Genomic DNA, 20,872 nt, shown 5'->3' on the forward strand with positions numbered 1-20,872 from the left:
GGGTTTGAAAAAGGGCTGGGTGGTCGCGGTGGCCGGGGTCGAGGCCGAGGGGGGCATGGCAGAGGGCATGGAAGGTACAACAGAGTTTATAACAGCTGGTGCTAGTTATCTGGTTTGTTTACACTGTTGAACGCTGGTATAACGGTTTTGCTCCAATCCACTAATATAATTAAATGCCAGGCGTCTCGATTTAACTAAAAAAGTCATCACAAAAGATGTGCCGCACCAATGCACATTCACACTCCCATACAATTCCCAGATGCTTGAAAAATATATTTACCGGCCCAGCACATGCCCTACCGGGCTTGCTCCAAACTCTGCCATCGCGAACCAAGCCGAATGCCCGTCTCACCTGTCGGTAGAGGAATATAAGGGTCTGTGCTCGATTCCTTCGGGCCACATTATTCAGTGGCAAAACATTCTCCTGCAGCTGGCGATACCCATCGTTAACTCTCGAAGAGAGGAGACGGGCTTGATCGTGTTACAGGCCATGCATTAAACCGGTCCCTCCAACGATGATAAATCGATGCCACTACGGCAGGTTCACTCGGTTCTTGATTGTGCCGAGTTCTGTGCCAAATTGGTGGGCCAGCTTCAGTTAGCCACAAGGCGAATAAATCAAAACTGGGAGTCCGCCTCCGCCCTGGTTATCTTTGTATCTGTGGCCACCCGAGTGCTTTCGCTTTGTAGCTGTACGCATGTCCAGATTTCTTATCTTGAGTTTCTTACTGAGGCCCGCAAAACTGCTTTTGCATGGGTGGGAATAGTCCGGGGCAAAGAATCGTTGGCGACATCTCAAGAGTCCCAGCTGGAACTCAAAGCCATTATATCGGCCGAGATCGCTCTGATATGCACCGCGACATTCGATGTTGAGGAGCCACATTTTTCACGCATGCTGAGACCAAAAGAGCACATCAATCTTAATTCAGTCCTGCATAGATGTCCAGGAGTGTTTGGTACCAATGATTTGCTGGAACGCATATCTGCTGTTGATATTGAATAGGAGTAGTGTAGCTGGTAAACTTAAACGAGTCAACACTAAACACGTTGCAGTCCCTCTCCCAAGCACTGAAATCGGCGGGTTGTCCTGCTGTATAATACCCAGCGCACCCTCAGTTTGCGGCGCAGCTACTAAGGCCCATTTTGGGGTCGTCGGCCAAAATTGCCTCGACCCGGCCCGGGACGGTTGTGCCATACCAGTTAGAGTGATGAGTGATCGTCTGAATTCAAGGTTGATATGATTTTCCCCATACATGTCCCCTAGACACCCTCCCGCCCATAGCTAAAATTACATGCTTGAAAGGAAAAGTGTGGAAAACATTCCCCTATAAGCCAAATCACTATTCAACCGATACGAGGCCGTCGTTCTCCACCACCCTGTGTACCCATGGGTGATGCCATGCAGAGCCAGGATAGAGACGCTCCTCTGGGTCCCAATGGAGAATCTTCCGCATGAAATCCAGGAACATAACCTTAGCCTTGCCTTCGAGTGATTTGGGGCAAATGGCCTCGAGAGTGTGGGTGGGCGGGGGAAGGGGAATAGGACCCTTCCATTTGCCGTCCGAATTCCAGTATTTGAGCACCTTTTCGCTTTTTTTGAGAAAGCTTAAAGGTGGCGGACCAAGGAGGCCTACCATTAAGGATAAATGGCGAGCTTCGTCCAGATCTGTGCCATTATAATGGCCGAACAAGCTTTTGGTACTGAGCATCCGCCATATCTGATGTGAGGTAGCAGTAGGCGTTAGAAAGTTGTTAAAATAAGATATCGGCAAATTTGACGGAGGGGGGCAAGAAAAGGGAAAACCACAGCTTACCGTGAGCCCAAGACACCACATGTCCACTGGGTAACTCCACGGCATATCAAGAATCACCTCGGGTGGGCGATAATGCTCCGGCATATGGGGAAGCCCGCGCTGTGACTCGTCGTCATTTGTACATATTCGGGCGCTGCTAAAATCACACAGGACCGGGGGATTATCCCCATTCAATAAATATTGCGTAACATGTATGATGCGGCCGTCTGTTGCAAGTTTCCTCGGCGTTGGTTTTACAAGCTCAGTTTTTTCAAACTGATCGAGGATAGATTCGTTGGAAAGCGTCAAAAGAAGGTTCCCCGAATGAACATCTTGACAAATTTTGTTAATTCTTACAGGACTTTAAAATGGAGATCGTATGCTGCGGCATAACATCGGGATCTTTGAGACAATTTGGGCTAGGATGGGATATTACTTACCACAGTGGATTAGATTTGCGTCGAAGTGCAGGAACTCGAGAGCTGATAAGACGGCCTTGGTTACAAGTACAGCGTTCAATTCGGGGAAAACGCCGCTGGGGATATAGCTTTGCATTGCTCTCACACTGAGACCAAGAGGCCGGAGGACAAACACTTCGTGGGCGCCATCTTGTCCTTGGATAGTGAAATGTTCCTCTGGGAATCTTATATATCGACGACCAGGGTGATCTATCTTTTTTTCGACTCCCTGAATGTGCCGAAAGCATTCGAGTTCCAGGTTATGCCCGATACTGTGGCGCCGGATATACACCTTCAGCACGACGTGGCGGTGATCGCTGGTAGGTGAAAAAAGGTTTTTGGTGTCAGCAAATCGTATATAACGGGTATATAGGGTCGGGTTGGATTAGATTTTACACCAGGTCTTTGCATAGCCACGTAGTTGAAGTTGATCCGAAGCCAAACTTTGCGATGGCTTGATATCGGTTGTAAAGCACATCGCCGATCTGGACTGGATAGAATAAAGTGGGATCGTAATACGGCAATGTCTCCTCTTCCATGTCGACGGATGGATCCAGTTCTTCAAAGCCACTGATTGGGAATTTCTGAGGATTCAGGGGGTGCTTGTTGCGGGATGTAGTCAAAGCGTCATGGTCCGACGCGTTACTCGATGATGCCATGGTCGCTGTGAAGCATGCAGACGACAACAGAGGTAAAAAACTTCTGCGAGGGGCGTGGCGACCAGACAAGTAGCGACAGATCAGGGAATGGGTTTGTACAAGCTGAGCCGGCCTAGAAAGCCTCGTTGGTAGCATCTTGATGAGGGAGGCTTTGGTCATGTTGTAGGAGTGATGAAATGGGCTGGCTTGGATGAAGAGCGACGAGGGGGATTTGCAAGTTGTCACGGGATTTAGAGGATCGATTTTCCCCACCATGGACCCATAATTATGTGGTTGCGTTGCCATGCAACCATGCAAACCATTTTCAGCGTGGCGTGGCTTGGTTTTCCCCACCTGTGGTGCATGTAGTGCCCGGTTCAACAGTGTAATCTTTCTTGTCCCTTTCGGTGGTCATTGCTACAAGGCGCAAAGGTGTAAGATTAAGGATGAAGGTGCCGAATCAATCTCTTTGTATACTTGTAACTTCCCGTGGGGTCTGTTCTAGTCACAAAATTCTTGTGCCATCACACAGCCGCCAATTCGGAACCGATCCGTGCATGCCCTTCACGATGCATGTTGAAGGCGGCGCGGTAAGCCTAACGTTGGGCTCCACATCTCCGACCCCCCTAAAGTCCGGCCCCCTTGAAAAATGTAACGACGAAATACCCCTTTTATAAACCGATTTAAATGTAAACCTATCAACGCACAATAATACAATCATTGTCAGGCTCTCCCGGTTCGCTAACCTCTTCTCCATCGTTCAAATCCTCTAAACAGTCCCTATTATTTTCCTGTGCTTCATAAACGTTTTTTTTGCTGACCAAAAGCTCGTTGGGATCCGGAATTACCCTTTTCCTTTTGACCGGCCGTACCGCCTCCAATTTTGCTTTTAACAAACTGATTTTTTGCTGAGCTTCAGCCAATAAGATATCCTTGGTTTCGAAGCTTTTTTGGACTTTTGCAAACAAAAGCCGTGAAGTGGCGTTACTTTTTTCGGACCGGGAAATTTCCTGTAGTTGAAGTCGAATATCTCGGGTCGTTTTAGGGGTTTTCCAAATAAGTAAAGATTGGTCGTTAATTTTTTGGTTTGGGCTTTCCGGTGTTTTATCCCTTTGGAAGCCGTTATTTCTACCTTTTTCGACGTTGGCGTTGCTATTTTCTAATAAAAACGGGTTTAAAAGTGGTTTTGCCAAGTTCACCGGCCATAACCCCGTCGTACGCCAACCAGATTGAATGGTTTTTGCTATAAATGCTTTTGATCTGGCTTTTCGATAGCAAAGTAGAAAGTTTCGTTTCCCAACAACCGTTGAACAGCAAAACTGGTTTACAAATCCCAGGTGACGTCGATAAGCTTCCTTTAACGGCCCAAAAACCGATAAATCCAACGGTTGAAGAACGTGCGACGAATGAGGAGGTAAATATAAAAGCTGAATATTATTTTGGAGGCAAACAAGCATAAACTCGTCGCTGACGTGTGATCCGTGGCCGTCGAGAACTAATAAACGCTTTTCAGGAGTTAAAGGTTGGGTATTTGGAATAAACACCTTTTTTAACCATTCGATACCTGTTTCATTATTTGTCCACCCGTTTTCTGTTGCATGAAATTGCCAGGTATCGAAAGGACTTAAATCAGCTGGAAACCATTGTTGCTGTACGTTTTTCCCCTTAAATATAACGAGGGGAGGTATAACAGCCCCCGTAGCTGATACACATTCGATTATGCTCGTCCAACCCCGCGTTCCAGGCTCTTTTCGCTGTAATGGCCGGATTTTATTACGCCCTAACACCAGGCCATTAGATCCTTTGCCTTCCATTATACCTGTTTCGTCCATATTCCAACGGTTGGCCGGTTTTATAGTATCGATAACGGGATTTTTCAAATAGGACCACCAAGATTTAATTACCTCGGTTGTAGCCCCATTAACCCGGGCATTTTCTATTCGCCGGGGCCTTTGGGTTTTCAAAATTGGATATCGGGCTATAAAACGGCTAACCCAATGTTTCCCAAGGCTTTTTCTTTCTCCGGCGGCCTGAAGAATTCGTTCCGCAAAATAGCGTAGTTCTTGATGCGTTGGCGGAAGGCCTAACGCGGCCTGCGCAAGTACCCAATCTGCCAAATAGGTCTCCTGCTCCTGTGAAAGCCTTTGACAAAATCTTTTCGCTTGTTGAATTGACTGGGCCCCCTTTAAACGATCGTGAAGGGTACTCCGAGGAATACCCCATTTTTGCGAGGTTTTGTGAACTGATTTGCCATTTCTTATGTCAGAAATGGCAGCAAGAAGCTGATTTTCAGTGTACTGTTTCATTGGAAAGTTTGGAGCAAGAATCTTCAAAATGCAAGTTCTAAAGTGAAAAATTCGTCTAGATATTTATAAAATAAAACAAAGGGTTGACGTGGCTGAGTAGATATTTTTAGGGGCCGGACTTTAGGGGGGTCGGAGATGTGGAGCCCAACGTTATCATCAAATGGCCGCTTTTGAGGGTAGCATACTCTTCGACATCCTCTACGTATAAGAGTGTCGTCAGTTCCGCCCCGGTTTCTACGCAGGAGATTGGTACTCTCCTTGTTCCCAGTCCGCTAATATATTTTATGTTCTCCTGCCGCAGCGTATTCCTGCCTTGCTTACTGAATCACCTTTGTCCTAGAAATCGACAATATGTCTTCTAAAAGTGCTGGGAAGATGGTCCTCAGGGTCCTTGGCGATACAAGCGTTCACGCTGTCGAAAAGATGAGTGGCAAACATTGGAAACCCCTCATCGTGGATATGTCGCATGCAGCGAAGGAAACTGTAAGCGCTTGCATATCAGACTTGATACACCTTAACGGGACTGCCAACGAATTTTACTTACCAGTGATTTTCCACCACAGTTTCCAGAAGCAGATGCCGTTAGATTCCAGTAAGCTCCTTTTGCTTCTCCGTTTTCCTTGAATTCAGTTAAGCATTTAAATTTAGTATTCTAATTTTAGAACCTATCCAGCGGAAGCAAGGCGCACCAGTCTCACACCAACCCTGATCACTCGAACGTACTCAGTTTCTCTGTAACGAATGCGAAGGAGAAAAGGATTGCGAGCGGCCACCTCCACGAGAACGGAAACATCGACTGGGCCGTCGCAAGAGAGAAAGCTAAAGATAAGGGCAAGCTAAAGACCAAAGGCAAGGGTGGGAGCTCTCGATCCCAGTCCGACCCGAGCCTACAGTGGGAGCTTGATGAAAATGGACAGGTCTTGTGGTGGGACGGCGAGAACTGGCAGAATGGAGAATGGAACGAAGAAAATAAATCGTGGTATGCGTATTACGACGGAGAGTGGGTTGCCTTGAAGTAGGATCATGGCAAAGGGTGCGACGGGCTGGATATAGAGTGAGCAAGTGTCCAGGGAAAGAAGCCTCAATGTTCGACATTGTCGGGACCGTCGGCTCAGATTCCCCAGGACCCCTTCAAAATAGCCACTTAGTTCTACTTTTCCCTAGAACAGCCTTTTCTTTGGCTTGCCAGTCCTCACTTGTTTCCTTTCGCGAGCTGTATGGGCCTCGGGTAACCTCTACCCCTTGCCGGCAGTCCTAAAGGATAAACGGACTTCGTTGTGGCAATGCGGAGGTGTTCTCGCCGCAAGGCCGGTGTGACGAACATGCAAATACAACCTCACGTGTGTTGGTCGCATCCAAGTTGGGCGCGGCCTGCATACGCATGAACAATATTTATGGTTGCGAACCACTTGGCGAACAAGGCCAGGCCAACAAAACTTGCGTAGCGAATATTTTGTTGGCCAGGCTCGCAGGGCTTGGACCAGGGCGGAGGGGAATTTCAACACCCGACAGGGGAGGTAAATGCACATGAGTCACAGTAATAGAGCAAAACAGGAAATTGGAACGAAGGTCTCTTCTCAGCCCCTAGCTGTTAGTGCCCGTCACAACGCGACACGCCCTCCTGCGTTCCATTGTGGTTACATGGCGTCCCTAGCAAAGCGCGTTAATTGATGCGCCCAATAATTATAACCTTCTAGATTCCTCAAATTGTCCCCAGTCCGGGACAATATCAACTAGAAAATGAGCGGATGACTCGTAAGACAGAAGGTATCGGAAGCGCATTCCGTGCAGCAAAACAAGGATTTGCAGAGGTGGGCTACAATCTGCGACGGGGACGACAACACCGACAGCCCAGGAGGCCTGCGAATGGAATCCTACTTCCAAGGCCGCCTAGATAACCCTGCATCTTTCGGCTTCCGGAAGTGTTCCGATCCGCTATGATAGGTTGCATGTTTTGTCACATTGATGAATTTGAATGATAAAGACTGACTCGTTTGAATTAGGATCCTATGTTCCTGAAGAAGATTTTAGGCTGGGTATCGAAACGAAGCCCTTCGAAAATATGATAAGCCGCCATACTTGTACTCGCTAATGCGAATCTTTTTCAGCCTTTTAGGCAAGCTCCGGTTCAAAACTGAAAGAGTTGCAAGAATGGCTTGCGAAACTCAAATGTCTGCTTGTCATATTATTCAATTAGTGGACATCATATTCAATGGCTTATTTAAAAAGCGGAAAAGCTCAATAAGCTAAAGATCATACCCGACTTTGCCACCAGGGTATATCCCACCCGGCTGCTAAGGCGCTGCCGGACATCTCAGCAAAACACTCCAATATCGCTGACACGCCTATTCCTGATACTTGACGTGGGATCGGCTGCATGCACAAACATCGAAAGGTGTGAAAAAGCCCGAAAACGTTCTTTCACTCGAATAATTTCAAAAAAAAGATCCAAATTAAACAACTAACCCCGAAAAAAAAACTTCCCTGGCGCGGAAAGTCCCAAAATCCCAGGCGTCCCAATGCAAGTAAAAAAGTGTATAATGGTGCAAACCTGCTTTTTAACCATAGCTATTAAATATGAGAATTCAGTTTTAAGCTTCGCTACCCGTTAATCCAGAGCAGGAGAGGGCTGTGTCCAGATAATTATTATTAACTAGTCTCAGGGCTCATCCCTGAAGCCCAGAGCTCCACAATTGAGCGTGGCTCAATTGCGGCTTTGCAATGTACCTGTGGGTCCATCCAAAGAACGCTCTGGTTCAGGTCTGAGGACAACTTGTCGATTTTCGCCGTTCATGGCGGTATTTTTGGCCTTTTTGCGACCGACACTCCCTTATTATTCCACAACCACGCAAAATATCGAAAAAAGAAAATATCGTTGAAGATAGGAATTGTTAGGCCTTTTTCATAAATCCAAAACTTTTTGCACCCGGTACGCCAATTAAAAGTTGGATATAGCCCGCCCTTAATCCGTTCATGGCGGTACTGTTTTTTCGATTTTTTTTTCGAATTTCGATTTTTTTTAATATTATTTTTAAACTTGGACCAAATTTTATACTCTTTGCACGTGGAGGGTCGTATATATGTATATATCGCTATGAGAGATTTTGGTGCTTTTATCGGATTATATAAGCAGTTAAATAAGCGGATAGGCAAAGTATATACTTTTTTATATATAATTTACAATCGAAACTCGTTTATATTTTTACCAGTTTTAACGATAATAAAACCAAAACTTCAGAAATTCGATTACGTATATAGACAAACGTCCAGGTCCAATCGTACTTACAATATCGGCTTTGAAAACTGTTTAATAAAAACAAATGGTAAATGTGTATTTTATAAATTTTTTTTGTTTTATTTAATTAATTTTATATTATTTTTGTTTTGCAGCAGAATTTTGTGGTTTTTGCACGTGGGGGGTGGTATATATATACCTAATATAATATTACATTTTTGTACGTACACCTAGTTATATAAGCCCTTAAATATGCGGATAGGTAAGGTATATCCAATTTTATATATATTTTACCATCGAAATGCTTTTACATTTTTACCAATTTTAACATTACTAAAACCAAAATTTGAAAAGGTGGACTATATATATAAATAAACGTTAACGTAAAACCCGATTTGCAATACCGGCCCTTCTTATGTTTTTATATAAAAAAATGCTAAATTTGTGTTTTTTTTGTATTTTTTGCTTTGTTTAATTGAATAAAATTTATAAAAAAAGAACTTATATAGAATCTACTAGGAAATTGATTAAAGAATATATAAAGTGAAAATATCCTCATTTTACCAATATTTGCGTAGATTATATCATTTCTTAATAAATTGTTAATTTATATAAGAATATTAATAAAACTTTTGTTTTAATCGATAATTGCATGCATTTTGCAGTATTAAGTCTACTAAGATATAAAAACTGTAAACTAAATTAAGATAATTATTGCATACCATTATTTAAAACAAGAATTAAATATAATAAAAAATTACAGATTTTATTTAATATTTTAATATCTTTCCAAATATAGTAGCTATAAAAACGCGGCCGGCATTCAAATACTCAGCAAACTCCAATAAATCTAACGCAAATTACTATATATTTTTATAATTTTTATTTATTTCTTTATACGAATATTCAACTGCATATTATGGGTATACTATTTTCTTTTACCATTATAATGCGAATATATTGCATTTACCCGCTACAAACGGCAAAATACCACAAATTATCCTTATATTAATCAAATAATCATAAACGATATCGTAATATTAAATATATTATTAAAAATACCGTTATAAACGGCGAAATGCGACAAATTATCGTTGGTGGTACCGCCATGAACGGCGAAATGCGACAAGATGTCCTCAGACTAGAACGAGCGCGATCTTTTCGGCCAATGTAATTGGTCGAAAAGCCATGTGGCTGAAAGGTACATGGAGCGATCGGTCCCCACTGCGAAGCAGGGGGGTCTAGTCTGAGCACTGAGACTAATTATTAACCTGGTTGGCAATCGCGGGATTAGCGTGCAAATACAGGACCAAAACGTAAATTCGTCTAATTAATATATTTTGACGAAAAACGGTTGCGGGACCTTTATATATTTTTGTTATGGCCCTGGTTATTATTAACCATTCGTTGCTACCCTAGGAAGATTAAATAATAATATTATTTTGGTCCGCCACCCTAATTACCATTATTTCCCGATCCAATCGCCCGTAATATCCAGCTTTAGCATCCCCGATAACGATTTTAGTTTAAAAATTGGTCCAAGTTAACCATATTATCGAAATTAGGATCCCAGGAAATCCCGTCGGACAGTTCGAAATTAAAAAAAAAAAACGATAACCGAGGAAAAAAATCTTTAAAAACTTTATCGATAATATTGTTACGACCAGACAAGTTGGGCCAGTACCAGTGAGGCCAGGCGGGGTCACACCCCTCCTGACAACACACGGCCTGAAAAAACACCGACCGACAGGAAACAAGATTACGTAAAGGAAGGGATCACGTAACACCACGTAATCGCCAAAAAAATAATTTCAGTGATCCTTAAAAAATTATAACAGATTAGGAAAAGTGATTTCTATAATCTGTAACAAATTAAAGGAAATTACATTTGGAATATAGTTTATATAAAACGCGTTTATTATTATATAAATAAATTCGATTTTAGGATTGTTAAACAGCAATTAAATTTTAATTAACCTCAATATTTATTTAAAAACGATTATAATTTTACCCCCAATTATTAAAAACCCCCGCTACCCAGTTTAAACGCTCAATTGTTTTAACCCATTATATTTTATTATAAAAACAAGTCACCCAATACTTTAATCGTAACATTTTAATTGTTTTTATTTAATATTTTGTTTTAAAATATACCGAAGAATATCGCCGAAACAATATTTTCCAACAAAACCACTTTTTAAACCTTTTTTACCATTAACGTTCCGGCCAGCGCTAACGCTTTGCGTTAAATAGTCGCGACGTTCCAAATAAAAAATCGACAATTCCAGGAACGAATAACCGAACAAATTAATCGAATTAATAAAAATTACATTAAATGCCTTTTATTATTATTTTATAATAATACCCCAAATATTTTGCAAGGATTCCTTACGGGAACCCGGGCCTATTTTTATTTTAACGAAGATAATTTCGATAATAACGCAAAAAAGGCTACCTACGCAGCCTCGCTATTAAAAGGCGATACGTTTACCTGGTTTAAACCAATTTTACGAAATTATTTGGATTATAATGAGGAAAAAAACCGTAAAATTAAAATTAACCGCATTTTCGACGATTACGAGAATTTCGAAAAATGTTTTAAGGGAGTATTCGGTAACCCAAACGAGGAACGCACGGTTAAACGTAAATTGGTACGTTTTACCTAAACCAAATCGGCATCCAAATATACCAGTAAATTTCGACAAATTACCGCTAAATTATTATGGGGCCCCGAAACCCTAATGGCACGCTTTTATACGGGATTTAAAAAAAAATTAAAAACCAATTTGTTAAAAAAAAACGACCCGATACCCTAATTAAATACGTAAAATTAATAATTAAAATCGATAACCGATTATACGAACGAAAATTGGAACGACGCGAAGGATGTAACGTATAAGGACCAATTTTGCGATAAACCAATATAGGACGTAAATATGAATACCCTAAACCGTTTCGCTAATATAATATTTCCTACGGAATATATAACGGATTTATGGACTTTAACGCGACCTAATATAAAAAACCTCGTAAAAATCCCAAAAATAGTAAATGTTTTAAATGTGAAAAACTAAAATATATAACCAAATTTTATCCCCAAAATATTCCGGATTTATACCCCAATTTTAAAAAACCACGAGGATAAAATACTATTACCCACTAACAAATACCACCGGATTAATACAATTTAAAAAGCTGGACCATATATTACGACGATAATTGCATAATCCATAACAGCGTAAAAATGGACGCAGGATAATACCCATAAAAATTTAAAAATATTCGGACCCTAATAATAGGAAACCGCGTATTTATTAAAACCAGACCACCGGTACAATTACGCAGGTAAAACGCCAAATTACCCGAATTTACGGAATTAAATATTTTAGAAAAATTAAAATTAAAACCATTGGGATAAACCCACCGCATCCGGATAATCCAATAAACCCCAACGGACAAATTTAATAACGAGTTAAAAAACGAATTTAACGAAAAAAAATTAAATTTTCAAACCTATATAATGCAGTAAAAGAAAATAACCCCTTTATATATAAAAAGAAATTTATTGAGTTATACCGAAACGACCAATTAATACAATTTCCCGAAATGTTATTTCGAATATAAATATAAAACTTTATAAAATTAATCGATCCAATTTTCAGAAACCACCCAATTTTGGATACCAAATATTCCAAATATACAGAAATTTTTTGGGTAAAATATCTTAAAAACAATTGCGGATTGCATTTTAGCAGAAAAATAGTCCACGATTTTTTTCCACGACGACGCAAAACAACAAATATCCATAAAATATATACCACCACGGAATTACCCAATTGGGAAATTAAAATAAAATTTAACACCGAACCAGCGGTAATTTTTACCTTTTATAACGATTACCCCATAATATGCTATAATTAAAAACAATTCCCATAGTACGAATGTACCCGAAACATTTGCAAAATATATATATTAACCAAAATACAGGTATAGCACGAAACGAAATTACGATAACCCGGACCCGCACCCATAACCAAAATCGTGTGGAACCCCAACGTTAAAAATAACGAAATACCCACGAACGTACGAAAAACGCCTGCACCAACAGGGTACCGATTTAATAAAATTAACGTTAAAAATAGCCATACGCCCCGAAATAAAAAAAATAAAAACCCACGACGCGAATCCAGCAAACTAAAAAACTAGGACAACCAAGCGGTACAAGGCACCAAACGGTAGCAACAAAAACGGAATAAAAAACCTTAAACGTTACGCAAACCACGAAGGTAGTACACGAATATATATTCCTAAATATACGATTTAATGGAAAACTTATACGAACGCTTTTTAACAGCGGAGTATAAAGTAATTACATTTTTCCAAAAATCGTGAAAAAACGACGAATATTTTGGTAACAAAAGAAAAAACCATATCGATTATAAACCGTAAAAAAAGGCAATTTTATACGGGAACGGTACCATCGAAACAAAAACCGTACACTTTTGGATGGAAAATTATAGACGAAAAAAACAAATTATTTTAAATATTACGGAAATAAGGAACAAAAATATAATTTTAGGAATTCCCTGGTTTAAAAAAAGCAATCCCCGGATAAATTGGATTATAGGCCAAATTTAATGGGAAAAGCATTTAATTATTAAACGATTTCCAATATAGTAAGGTTTATACAGAAAATATAAAAAACGGAAGGATTAAATAAAATAAAAGGCGTATTTATAGGAAGGACGACCAACCCCGGAACCAATATCGGAAAAAAGCGATTATTTACAGGTTAAAACCGATCCAACTATACAATATAAATTACGAAAAAACAAATTAAAAACGGCAAAATCTTAAAAAAATACCAAAATTATACACGATTATTTAACCAAAAACTCGAAATAAGATTACCCGAACATAGTCCATTCGACCACGAAATACTATTAAAAAAAGGAATTTAACCAAAATTCCATAAAATATACGGTTTAAATCCGATATAAATGGAGGTTTTAAACGAATACCTCGCGGAAAACTTTAAAAAAGGCTATATTAAACCATTAACATTACCAGCAGGATACCCAATCCTTTTCGTACCAAAAAAAAACGGAAAATTACGATTATACGTGGATTACAAACAATTAAACGACATTATAATAAAAAATTGCTACCCGTTCCCATTAATAGGAGAACTTCGAAATATATTTTACCAAATATAATAATTTATAATATTAAATTTTAAAAAAATATATAATTTAATCCGTATAAAAGAAGGCGAAAAATGGAAAATAGCATTTCGCATTAAACGAAAATATTACAAATACCTGGTAATATTTTTCGGTTTTACCAACGCCCCCGCAACCTTTTAAACCATAATTAACCACGTTTTTAGGGAATGTTTAAATATTTTTATCGTTATTTACCTGGACGATATCTTTATTTTTTCCAAAACGTTGGAAAAACATAAAAAATACGTCCACAAAATTTTATAAAAGCTACAAAACGTTAAACTCTTAATTAAACCCGAAAAATGCATTTGTTACAGCAAATAAATTAATTTTTTAAGATATATTATCGCCCCTGGAAAAATTAGGATGGAAAAATTAAAAATCCAAACAATAAAGGAATAATTCCAATTATAAAACGTAAAAAACGTTCGGGTATTTTTTGGATTTGTAAATTTTTACAAAAAATCTATTAAAGGTTACGGCGCGATCGCCACCTTATTAACCAATATAACCAAAAAGGATTTAAAATTCCAATGGACGGAATAAATACAGCAAGTTTTCGAACAATTATAAAATGCAATAGCATAAAAACCGATCCTTAAAATATTAAACCCAACGAAATTTTTCGAAATCGAAACCGACGTATCCGATTACGTAATCGGAGGACAATTTAACCAACGAAACGAAGAAAAACGCCTGCATTTTTGCGCCTTTTTTTCACAAAAATTACATAAACCAGAATTTAATTACCAAATCCACGATAAAAAATTTACGGTTATTATCCGAACATTTAAAGAATAGAAGCCACAGTTATCCGGAATTAAATACGAAATATTAAATTTATACGGACTAAGAAAACCTGACCCATTTTATTACCAGTAAAATGTTAAATAAACGACAAATTAAATGGGCAAAATTCCTATTAAAATTCCATTTTAAAATTATTTACCGAAAAGGAACAGAAAATGGCAGGGCCGACGCCTTTAGCAAAAGACCAAATTATAAAAATATAATACCCGAAGAAATACGGAAAATTTTTACGGTAAACGACAACGGAAACCTTTTACCAACCCACCGAAGTTTTATAACGACTAATACGGTAATTATACCAAAAAAAAAGGGAAATCCACGAAAGCAAAATTTACGGATATTAAAGAATTTCCAAAATATAGAAACGGTTAAAATAGCATTATAATTTTAAAGGAATACGATAAAAAGTACGAAAAACTATTAAAAATTGCGAATTTTGCGCAAAAAGCAAATCCGCCAAACACAAACCTTACGGGCTTTTACAGCTTTTACCAACCCCTGATAAAATTTGGCAAATTATTATAATGGATTTTATCGTTAAATTACCACCTTCCGAAAAACCATTTATTAAAATTAAATACGATAATATATTAGTTATAATGAATAAATTTACTAAATACGCCTATTTCTTATTTTATAAGGAAAGTAGTAACGCCGAAAAAATCGCTTACACATTCCTACATATAATTATCAACAACCACGGATTTCCAAAAAACATTATTACGGATAAAGATAAATTTTTTACATTAAAATTCTGGAAATTTTTGCTGGAATAATTAAAAGTTAACCACAAATTATTTATAATATTCCACCTATTAATAAACGGATAAATAGAACGAGCAAACCAAATATTAAAACAATATTTAAAATATTATATAAACCATAAATAGGATAATTGGGTATAATTATTATTTACAGCATAATTTGTATATAATAGCTTAAAAAACGAAAATATTAAGATAACCCCGTTTTATACCAATTACGGATTTAACCTTACGGTATATGGAAAACCGAAAACCACGATTACGGCCCCACGAGCCGATAAATAAATAAACGAATTACGAAAATTCCACCAAAAATTCCAACAGGAATTGGAATTCGTACGAAGAAAAATGATCAAATACGCCAACCAATATCGGATAAAGGGATTATCTTTTTAACAAGGAAATAACGTTTATTTTATTCGACGCAATATTAAAACACAACGACCAAATAGCAAATTTAATTTTAAAAAGTTTGGATTTTTTAAAATCGATAAAAAAATTAGCGAAACCAATTACAGATTATTATTATTAGGAATTATAAAAATCCACCCAACGTTCCACGTATTATTATTGGAACCAGCACCACCCGGTACCAATATATAAAAAACAATCGAAATCGACGCAAAAAAAATATACGACGTCGAACGAATATTGGATTATAAACGTAACCACGGTAAAATAAAATATTTTATTAAATGGGAAAATTACGGATACGAAAAAAATATTTGGGAATTTTTTAACCATTTCCAAAATTGCCAAAAACTATTCCGTTAATATTACCAGGAATTGGATTTGCGAACAAATTAACCAAAAAAAAAGGACGACCTAAAAAAGCATTATTTACCATTCCCAAAAACTAAAGACCGATTAGGATTCGAAACCATACCACCAAACGAATTTACAAAAAAACGATTAATATATATTATAAATTAAAATATATAAATAAAATAATTTACCGACCGAATATTGCGCAAAAATATTTATTTTATTCAATAAAAAAAGATTTCAAAAATTTATTGGGAAGGTCGAATCCCAGACAAAATTGGAATCCGGAAAAAGCGATTCCAGGGACATTTTAGGAAAAATTTCGGCCGATCGCCGGCGCTCTTTTTATTTTGTTTTTTTACGTTCCACGCGATCCAATTCCTCCAAATCGTTAATTCCGCGAAATATAACCCGTATTATTTTTTTAAATTACAATTTTTTTTGTTTTCGCAAACGAAGCAATTTCGCCTGCTGCGTATAAATCTGTTTTTCCAACGTTTTAATTTCCGTATCCAATTTCGAATATTGGCGACCAATATAACGAATTTAAACAACGGATAAACCCAATACGTCGCACCTAAAACGGCTGGAACGAACGTATTTTATATACCGAATAAAATCCTGCGGAAATATTTAACAAAATAATACGCTTTTGGTATAATAGGGATTATAGGAAAATATTTCGATAATATCGGTCGATAATAGGAAAGCAAAAAGGGCGTGGCGACGTTTTGTCGACGAACGACCAAATTTCGATTTAATTACGCGATTAAATATAGCGCGAAAAAATTAACCAGGAAGGAAAAAAACCAAAAATAAAAATTAGGGGAACACGGATTATTTAAAAGCTAAAGGGATTTGGTTAAAAAAAAGGAATGTTAATATTACGACCAAACAAATTGGGCTAATACCAGTAAGGCCAGGCGGGGTTACACCCCTCCTAATAATATACGGCCTGAAAAAACACCGACCGATAGGAAATAAAATTACGTAAAAAAAGGGATTACGTAATACCACGTAATCGCCAAAAAAGTGATTTTAGTAATCCTTAAAAAATTATAACAAATTAGGAGAAGTGATTTTTGTAATTTGTAACAGATTAAAGGAGATTATATTTAGAATATAATTTATATAAAACGCGCTTATTACCATATAAATAGATTCGATTTTAGGATTGCTGAACAGCAATCAAACTCTAATTAACCTCAATATTTACTTGAGAACGATTATAATTTCACCCCCAGTTATTGAAAACCCCCGCTACCCAGTTTAGACGCTCAGTTGCTTTAACCCACTGTACTTTACCATAAGAACAGGTTACCCGATACCTTGATCGTAACAAATATGGTTGCTATAGGTGAAAATTTCGTTATTATATATAAAAATGTAAAAGGATTTTTCGTAAAAAACTTTGTCGGTAGTACAAACCTGGGGTTAATCCTTAAAACTAGCTTCCTGCGGATAAACGGCATTGTGGAAATAATTTATAATGGCTTATTAACACCTGAAATGTCCAAATTAAATCGAGGCAGTTAAGCAAGTGTAGTGTAGAAAAACTTTGGATGAAGGAGTTCTTGTTTTTACCCAAGAGGTAGATGACGATTTCGAAACCCTTTTTGGGCAAATAGATATTTGCAATAATTTGAAAAAAGCAATTTTCAAATAATAAGGAAGCAGCCATTTACAATGGTGAAAAGGATAATAGGGATTCGTTCGAAAAATGGAAGGTTCCTTCCGAAAAGAATTTTTAAAATAAGAATACCCCGGGTGCACAATGGCGGGTAAATTCAAGGTTATAAAATTGCACCGCCGTTTATTGTATATCGTGTTTAAAATATTGGCAATTTTCGCTAAACTAGGATTAAAAATTTATAATAAACCATATAATAATAGGTACAAACAACATATAAATTATAATTAAATCGTCCTTCCACCAAAAGCTATTCCAACTTAAAAACCCCTAATTTTATTTGCAATATTTTTAATTTTTTCCGTATTTTTTTTATTAAAAATAATTCCAAAATATAACCCAAAAATTTCGATACGCTCCGTTTCGGTGCGGAATTTAAAATTTAATTTCAAATCCCCTTCCTTCCGCTATTTCGACCTATTTTGGTATAACACAATAAAACCGTCCAATTCGCTATTTATAATATCCTTTATATTCGTTTTCCTAAATGCAATTAAAGGTTTATTTAATATTATAAATCGTTAAAACAATAATTTACTTAACGCGAAATATGTGCGGTTTATATTATACGTATTTAAAATTTCGATATTTTCGGGCAGGAATTTAAAATCCGAATTAAAGCAGTATATTGGCTGCCATTTTTTATTAAAACCACGTTGGAACTAATATACCTATAACCGCTTAATTTAATTAACCTATTATATAATCGTTTATTTTATTATTCGCGTTTCCGTTTAAAATCCTATATATTATAAACCGTTTGGTTTAATACCTCCCGTTCCTTCGAACAATAATATAAGTTAGGGTGGACCGTATCCACCAAAACCTGTATCGAACAATTAGTATATACCACCGATTTTAATAATATTAATATAATATATAAATCCGCCGAATCTACCGTTGCAGGGTTTAAAAATTCGCGAACCTGCCAAAATAATGTCGAATCCCAGCGATAGGAGGACCGTATTAAGCAATTGGTTCGTTTTAAAGCATTAGCCACCGCGGCGGTGGCGGACAATCTTTTTAAAAAAACGCGTCGGCGAAATATTAAACCCTTTATACCAGGAATAATAAAATTAAAGATTTTTATAAAACACGCTGACAAAATGGTGCTTTTTGAAAAAGGTAAGGTAGGCTAACTGTTAAACAGATGTATGGTTGCTGACGGAAAAGATTTACTGTTTGGGAAAAAGGTGAATTCGATTGAAATATTGAATTATTTCGAAGTTGGCATGAGCGATCATCCTTCCGACATAACAGCCCCGCAGTCCCACCTTTGCTAGTGCGGCGGCAGTTAAAACACCAGAAACATTAACAAATTGAAAATTTTCGCCCTTATTCGACCGCGGCCGCGATGCCCTCACAGGCATTTGCCGCGGCGGCAGCATCGCGCAGACCTTATCGGGGTCCTGCACGGGCCCAGCCATCTGACTTAACTGGGTCGCAACACGTACCAAATTCGCAGCAACCGAAGCGGCCGTACCACGGCGCCGCCGAACCCGCAAAGGATGCGGCTGCAAAATAACCCCCCGAGCGACGGCGCCGCCTGGTTTAATATAACCCAATTAATACAAAACTGCAACGGGACGTCGATATACAGAAAAAGGTGTACCAGAACGTCGAAGCCCATTTCGCCCGCATCCTGCGAAACCACGAGGGCGATAAATATAAAAACTATCGCAAATTAGCGATATCGATCGAAAACGTAGTATTGGAGCACTTCCGCCTACAAATGTTAGGGGAGAAAAAACGCCCCCGCTCTCCGTCACGGTCCCCACCGAAAACCCACGGTGCCCGGGGCGGCGAACCGCAGTTGGGCTACCGTAGCTGCCTCCGCGGCAGTCTCCGCACGATCGGCGATTACAACCCCGTCGAAGGGGGGCTCCAACCCACCCCCTCCGGTTAGGAAGCAGCCCGACCGCCGGGTCCTAATCCGGGTCCATCAACCGGGCCTGGACCCACGCGAACTTTTCGGCCCCAGGCGTAAAACGAACGAAGCAGTGGGTATTATTTTGGTTAAAATACCAGCAGTTATACGTACACCCACCGGGTGGGCAATTAGGGCAGCCAACGCAACGATTAAAAACAAGTTTTTGGAAGTAGGAGCATAGGAGTAAATTAAAAGGATTTTTAACGGAACCTCCATTCCAATCCCACAAAGGTGGTACAACTATGCGGTCCCGGCCGTTCCCCGCACGATACATTCCCTGGGGATGACGAACCCCTAGACGTACAGCTGTTACGAAAGCGATCGCAAGGAGACAAGGCTGCAATATAGGGGCGGTTCTATTCGAAAATCTAAAGCTAAGTGTAAAAAAGAAGAAAGGTACGCAGTGCCAATCGCGTACACGCGTCCAAACGAACAAACAACAAACTCACCCTGGTGCCATGTCACGTAAGGTGGAGCTAGTCACGGTTGGCAGTCGCCCAGGCACGCCACTCCATAACAACTAAAACCCTGCAAAGGCGGTTTGCAACGACCCTCCATCCGCTCGAGAAGATGCGAAAACATCTAAATTGCCTTAATACGATAAAACATGACAGCAAAGATCTAAGAGAGACGCTCCGAAACATCGTCTTGGCAGCATACGACGCCTCTGCTACCGAGACGCCGCGAACACTGGAGGAGAAACTGAGGCATTGCGGGCCTGCGGGCTTGGATCTCGCTGTCAGGGCCGCTGTTCGGCAGGTGGACAAACTAGGACGCTACGGCGTCTGCTAGGACTTTGCAGCCAAGTTTGAAAGCTTACAGGCCCCGGAGGACGCCGCGCTTGGGAGAATTGTTCTCGAACTTGACGATGTAATTAGCGGCTGGTTCCTCAATCGTACCCTCCCTGAAAAAAAACGCTCGCGTTCCCCGTCGCGTTTGCCGACCAGTTCCAGCGAAAGGCGCAATATTTTAATTATAAGGACGGGCACGGCGTCGTCGGCCTTTAAAAGCAAAAGTACGCCCACGAACAAATCGGTTATATAGGCCGAATAAACCGCCACGTTACCAGCGGCGGCCCTAACGCGAATTTTAACCCCGGCCACGCGTTCGTACCCGATACGTACAACGCCCAATAATGTATTTAATAATTCCGCAACTCCTTCCCAATCGGGCCGGGACCGTTCCCAAACCCCGAAACGTTTAATAAAATAACCGTTTAACCGCATTTTAATCCGCGTAAATAACAAATTACGGATAA

At 39.1% G+C, this 20,872-nt stretch overlaps 3 protein-coding genes across 3 annotated transcripts; 2 read left to right on the top strand and 1 right to left on the bottom strand.

The window, feature by feature from the left end:
- Positions 1-1,340: 1,340 nt before the first annotated feature.
- PpBr36_11096 (uncharacterized protein) lies at positions 1,341-3,069 on the bottom strand (the record flags this gene model as incomplete). The annotated part of the gene is made up of 4 exons (XM_029898200.1): positions 1,341-2,125; positions 2,151-2,195; positions 2,234-2,568; positions 2,648-3,069. The coding sequence occupies 4 exons, from the start codon at positions 3,067-3,069 to the stop codon at positions 1,341-1,343; spliced, it is 1,587 nt and encodes a 528-aa protein (XP_029743480.1).
- A 2,477-nt stretch (positions 3,070-5,546) lies between these two features.
- On the top strand, positions 5,547-6,214 carry PpBr36_11097 (uncharacterized protein; the record flags this gene model as incomplete). The annotated part of the gene is made up of 3 exons (XM_029898201.1): positions 5,547-5,678; positions 5,759-5,787; positions 5,869-6,214. The coding sequence occupies 3 exons, from the start codon at positions 5,547-5,549 to the stop codon at positions 6,212-6,214; spliced, it is 507 nt and encodes a 168-aa protein (XP_029743473.1).
- Positions 6,215-18,790: 12,576 nt separating this feature from the next.
- On the top strand, positions 18,791-19,209 carry PpBr36_11098 (uncharacterized protein; the record flags this gene model as incomplete). Its single annotated transcript, XM_029898202.1, has 2 exons — positions 18,791-18,814; positions 19,051-19,209. The coding sequence occupies 2 exons, from the start codon at positions 18,791-18,793 to the stop codon at positions 19,207-19,209; spliced, it is 183 nt and encodes a 60-aa protein (XP_029743479.1).
- Between the last annotated feature and the right edge of the window lie 1,663 nt (positions 19,210-20,872).

This window comes from Pyricularia pennisetigena, assembly GCF_004337985.1.
Source record: "Pyricularia pennisetigena strain Br36 chromosome Unknown Pyricularia_pennisetigena_Br36_Scf_13, whole genome shotgun sequence".
Lineage (NCBI taxonomy): Eukaryota > Fungi > Ascomycota > Sordariomycetes > Magnaporthales > Pyriculariaceae > Pyricularia > Pyricularia pennisetigena.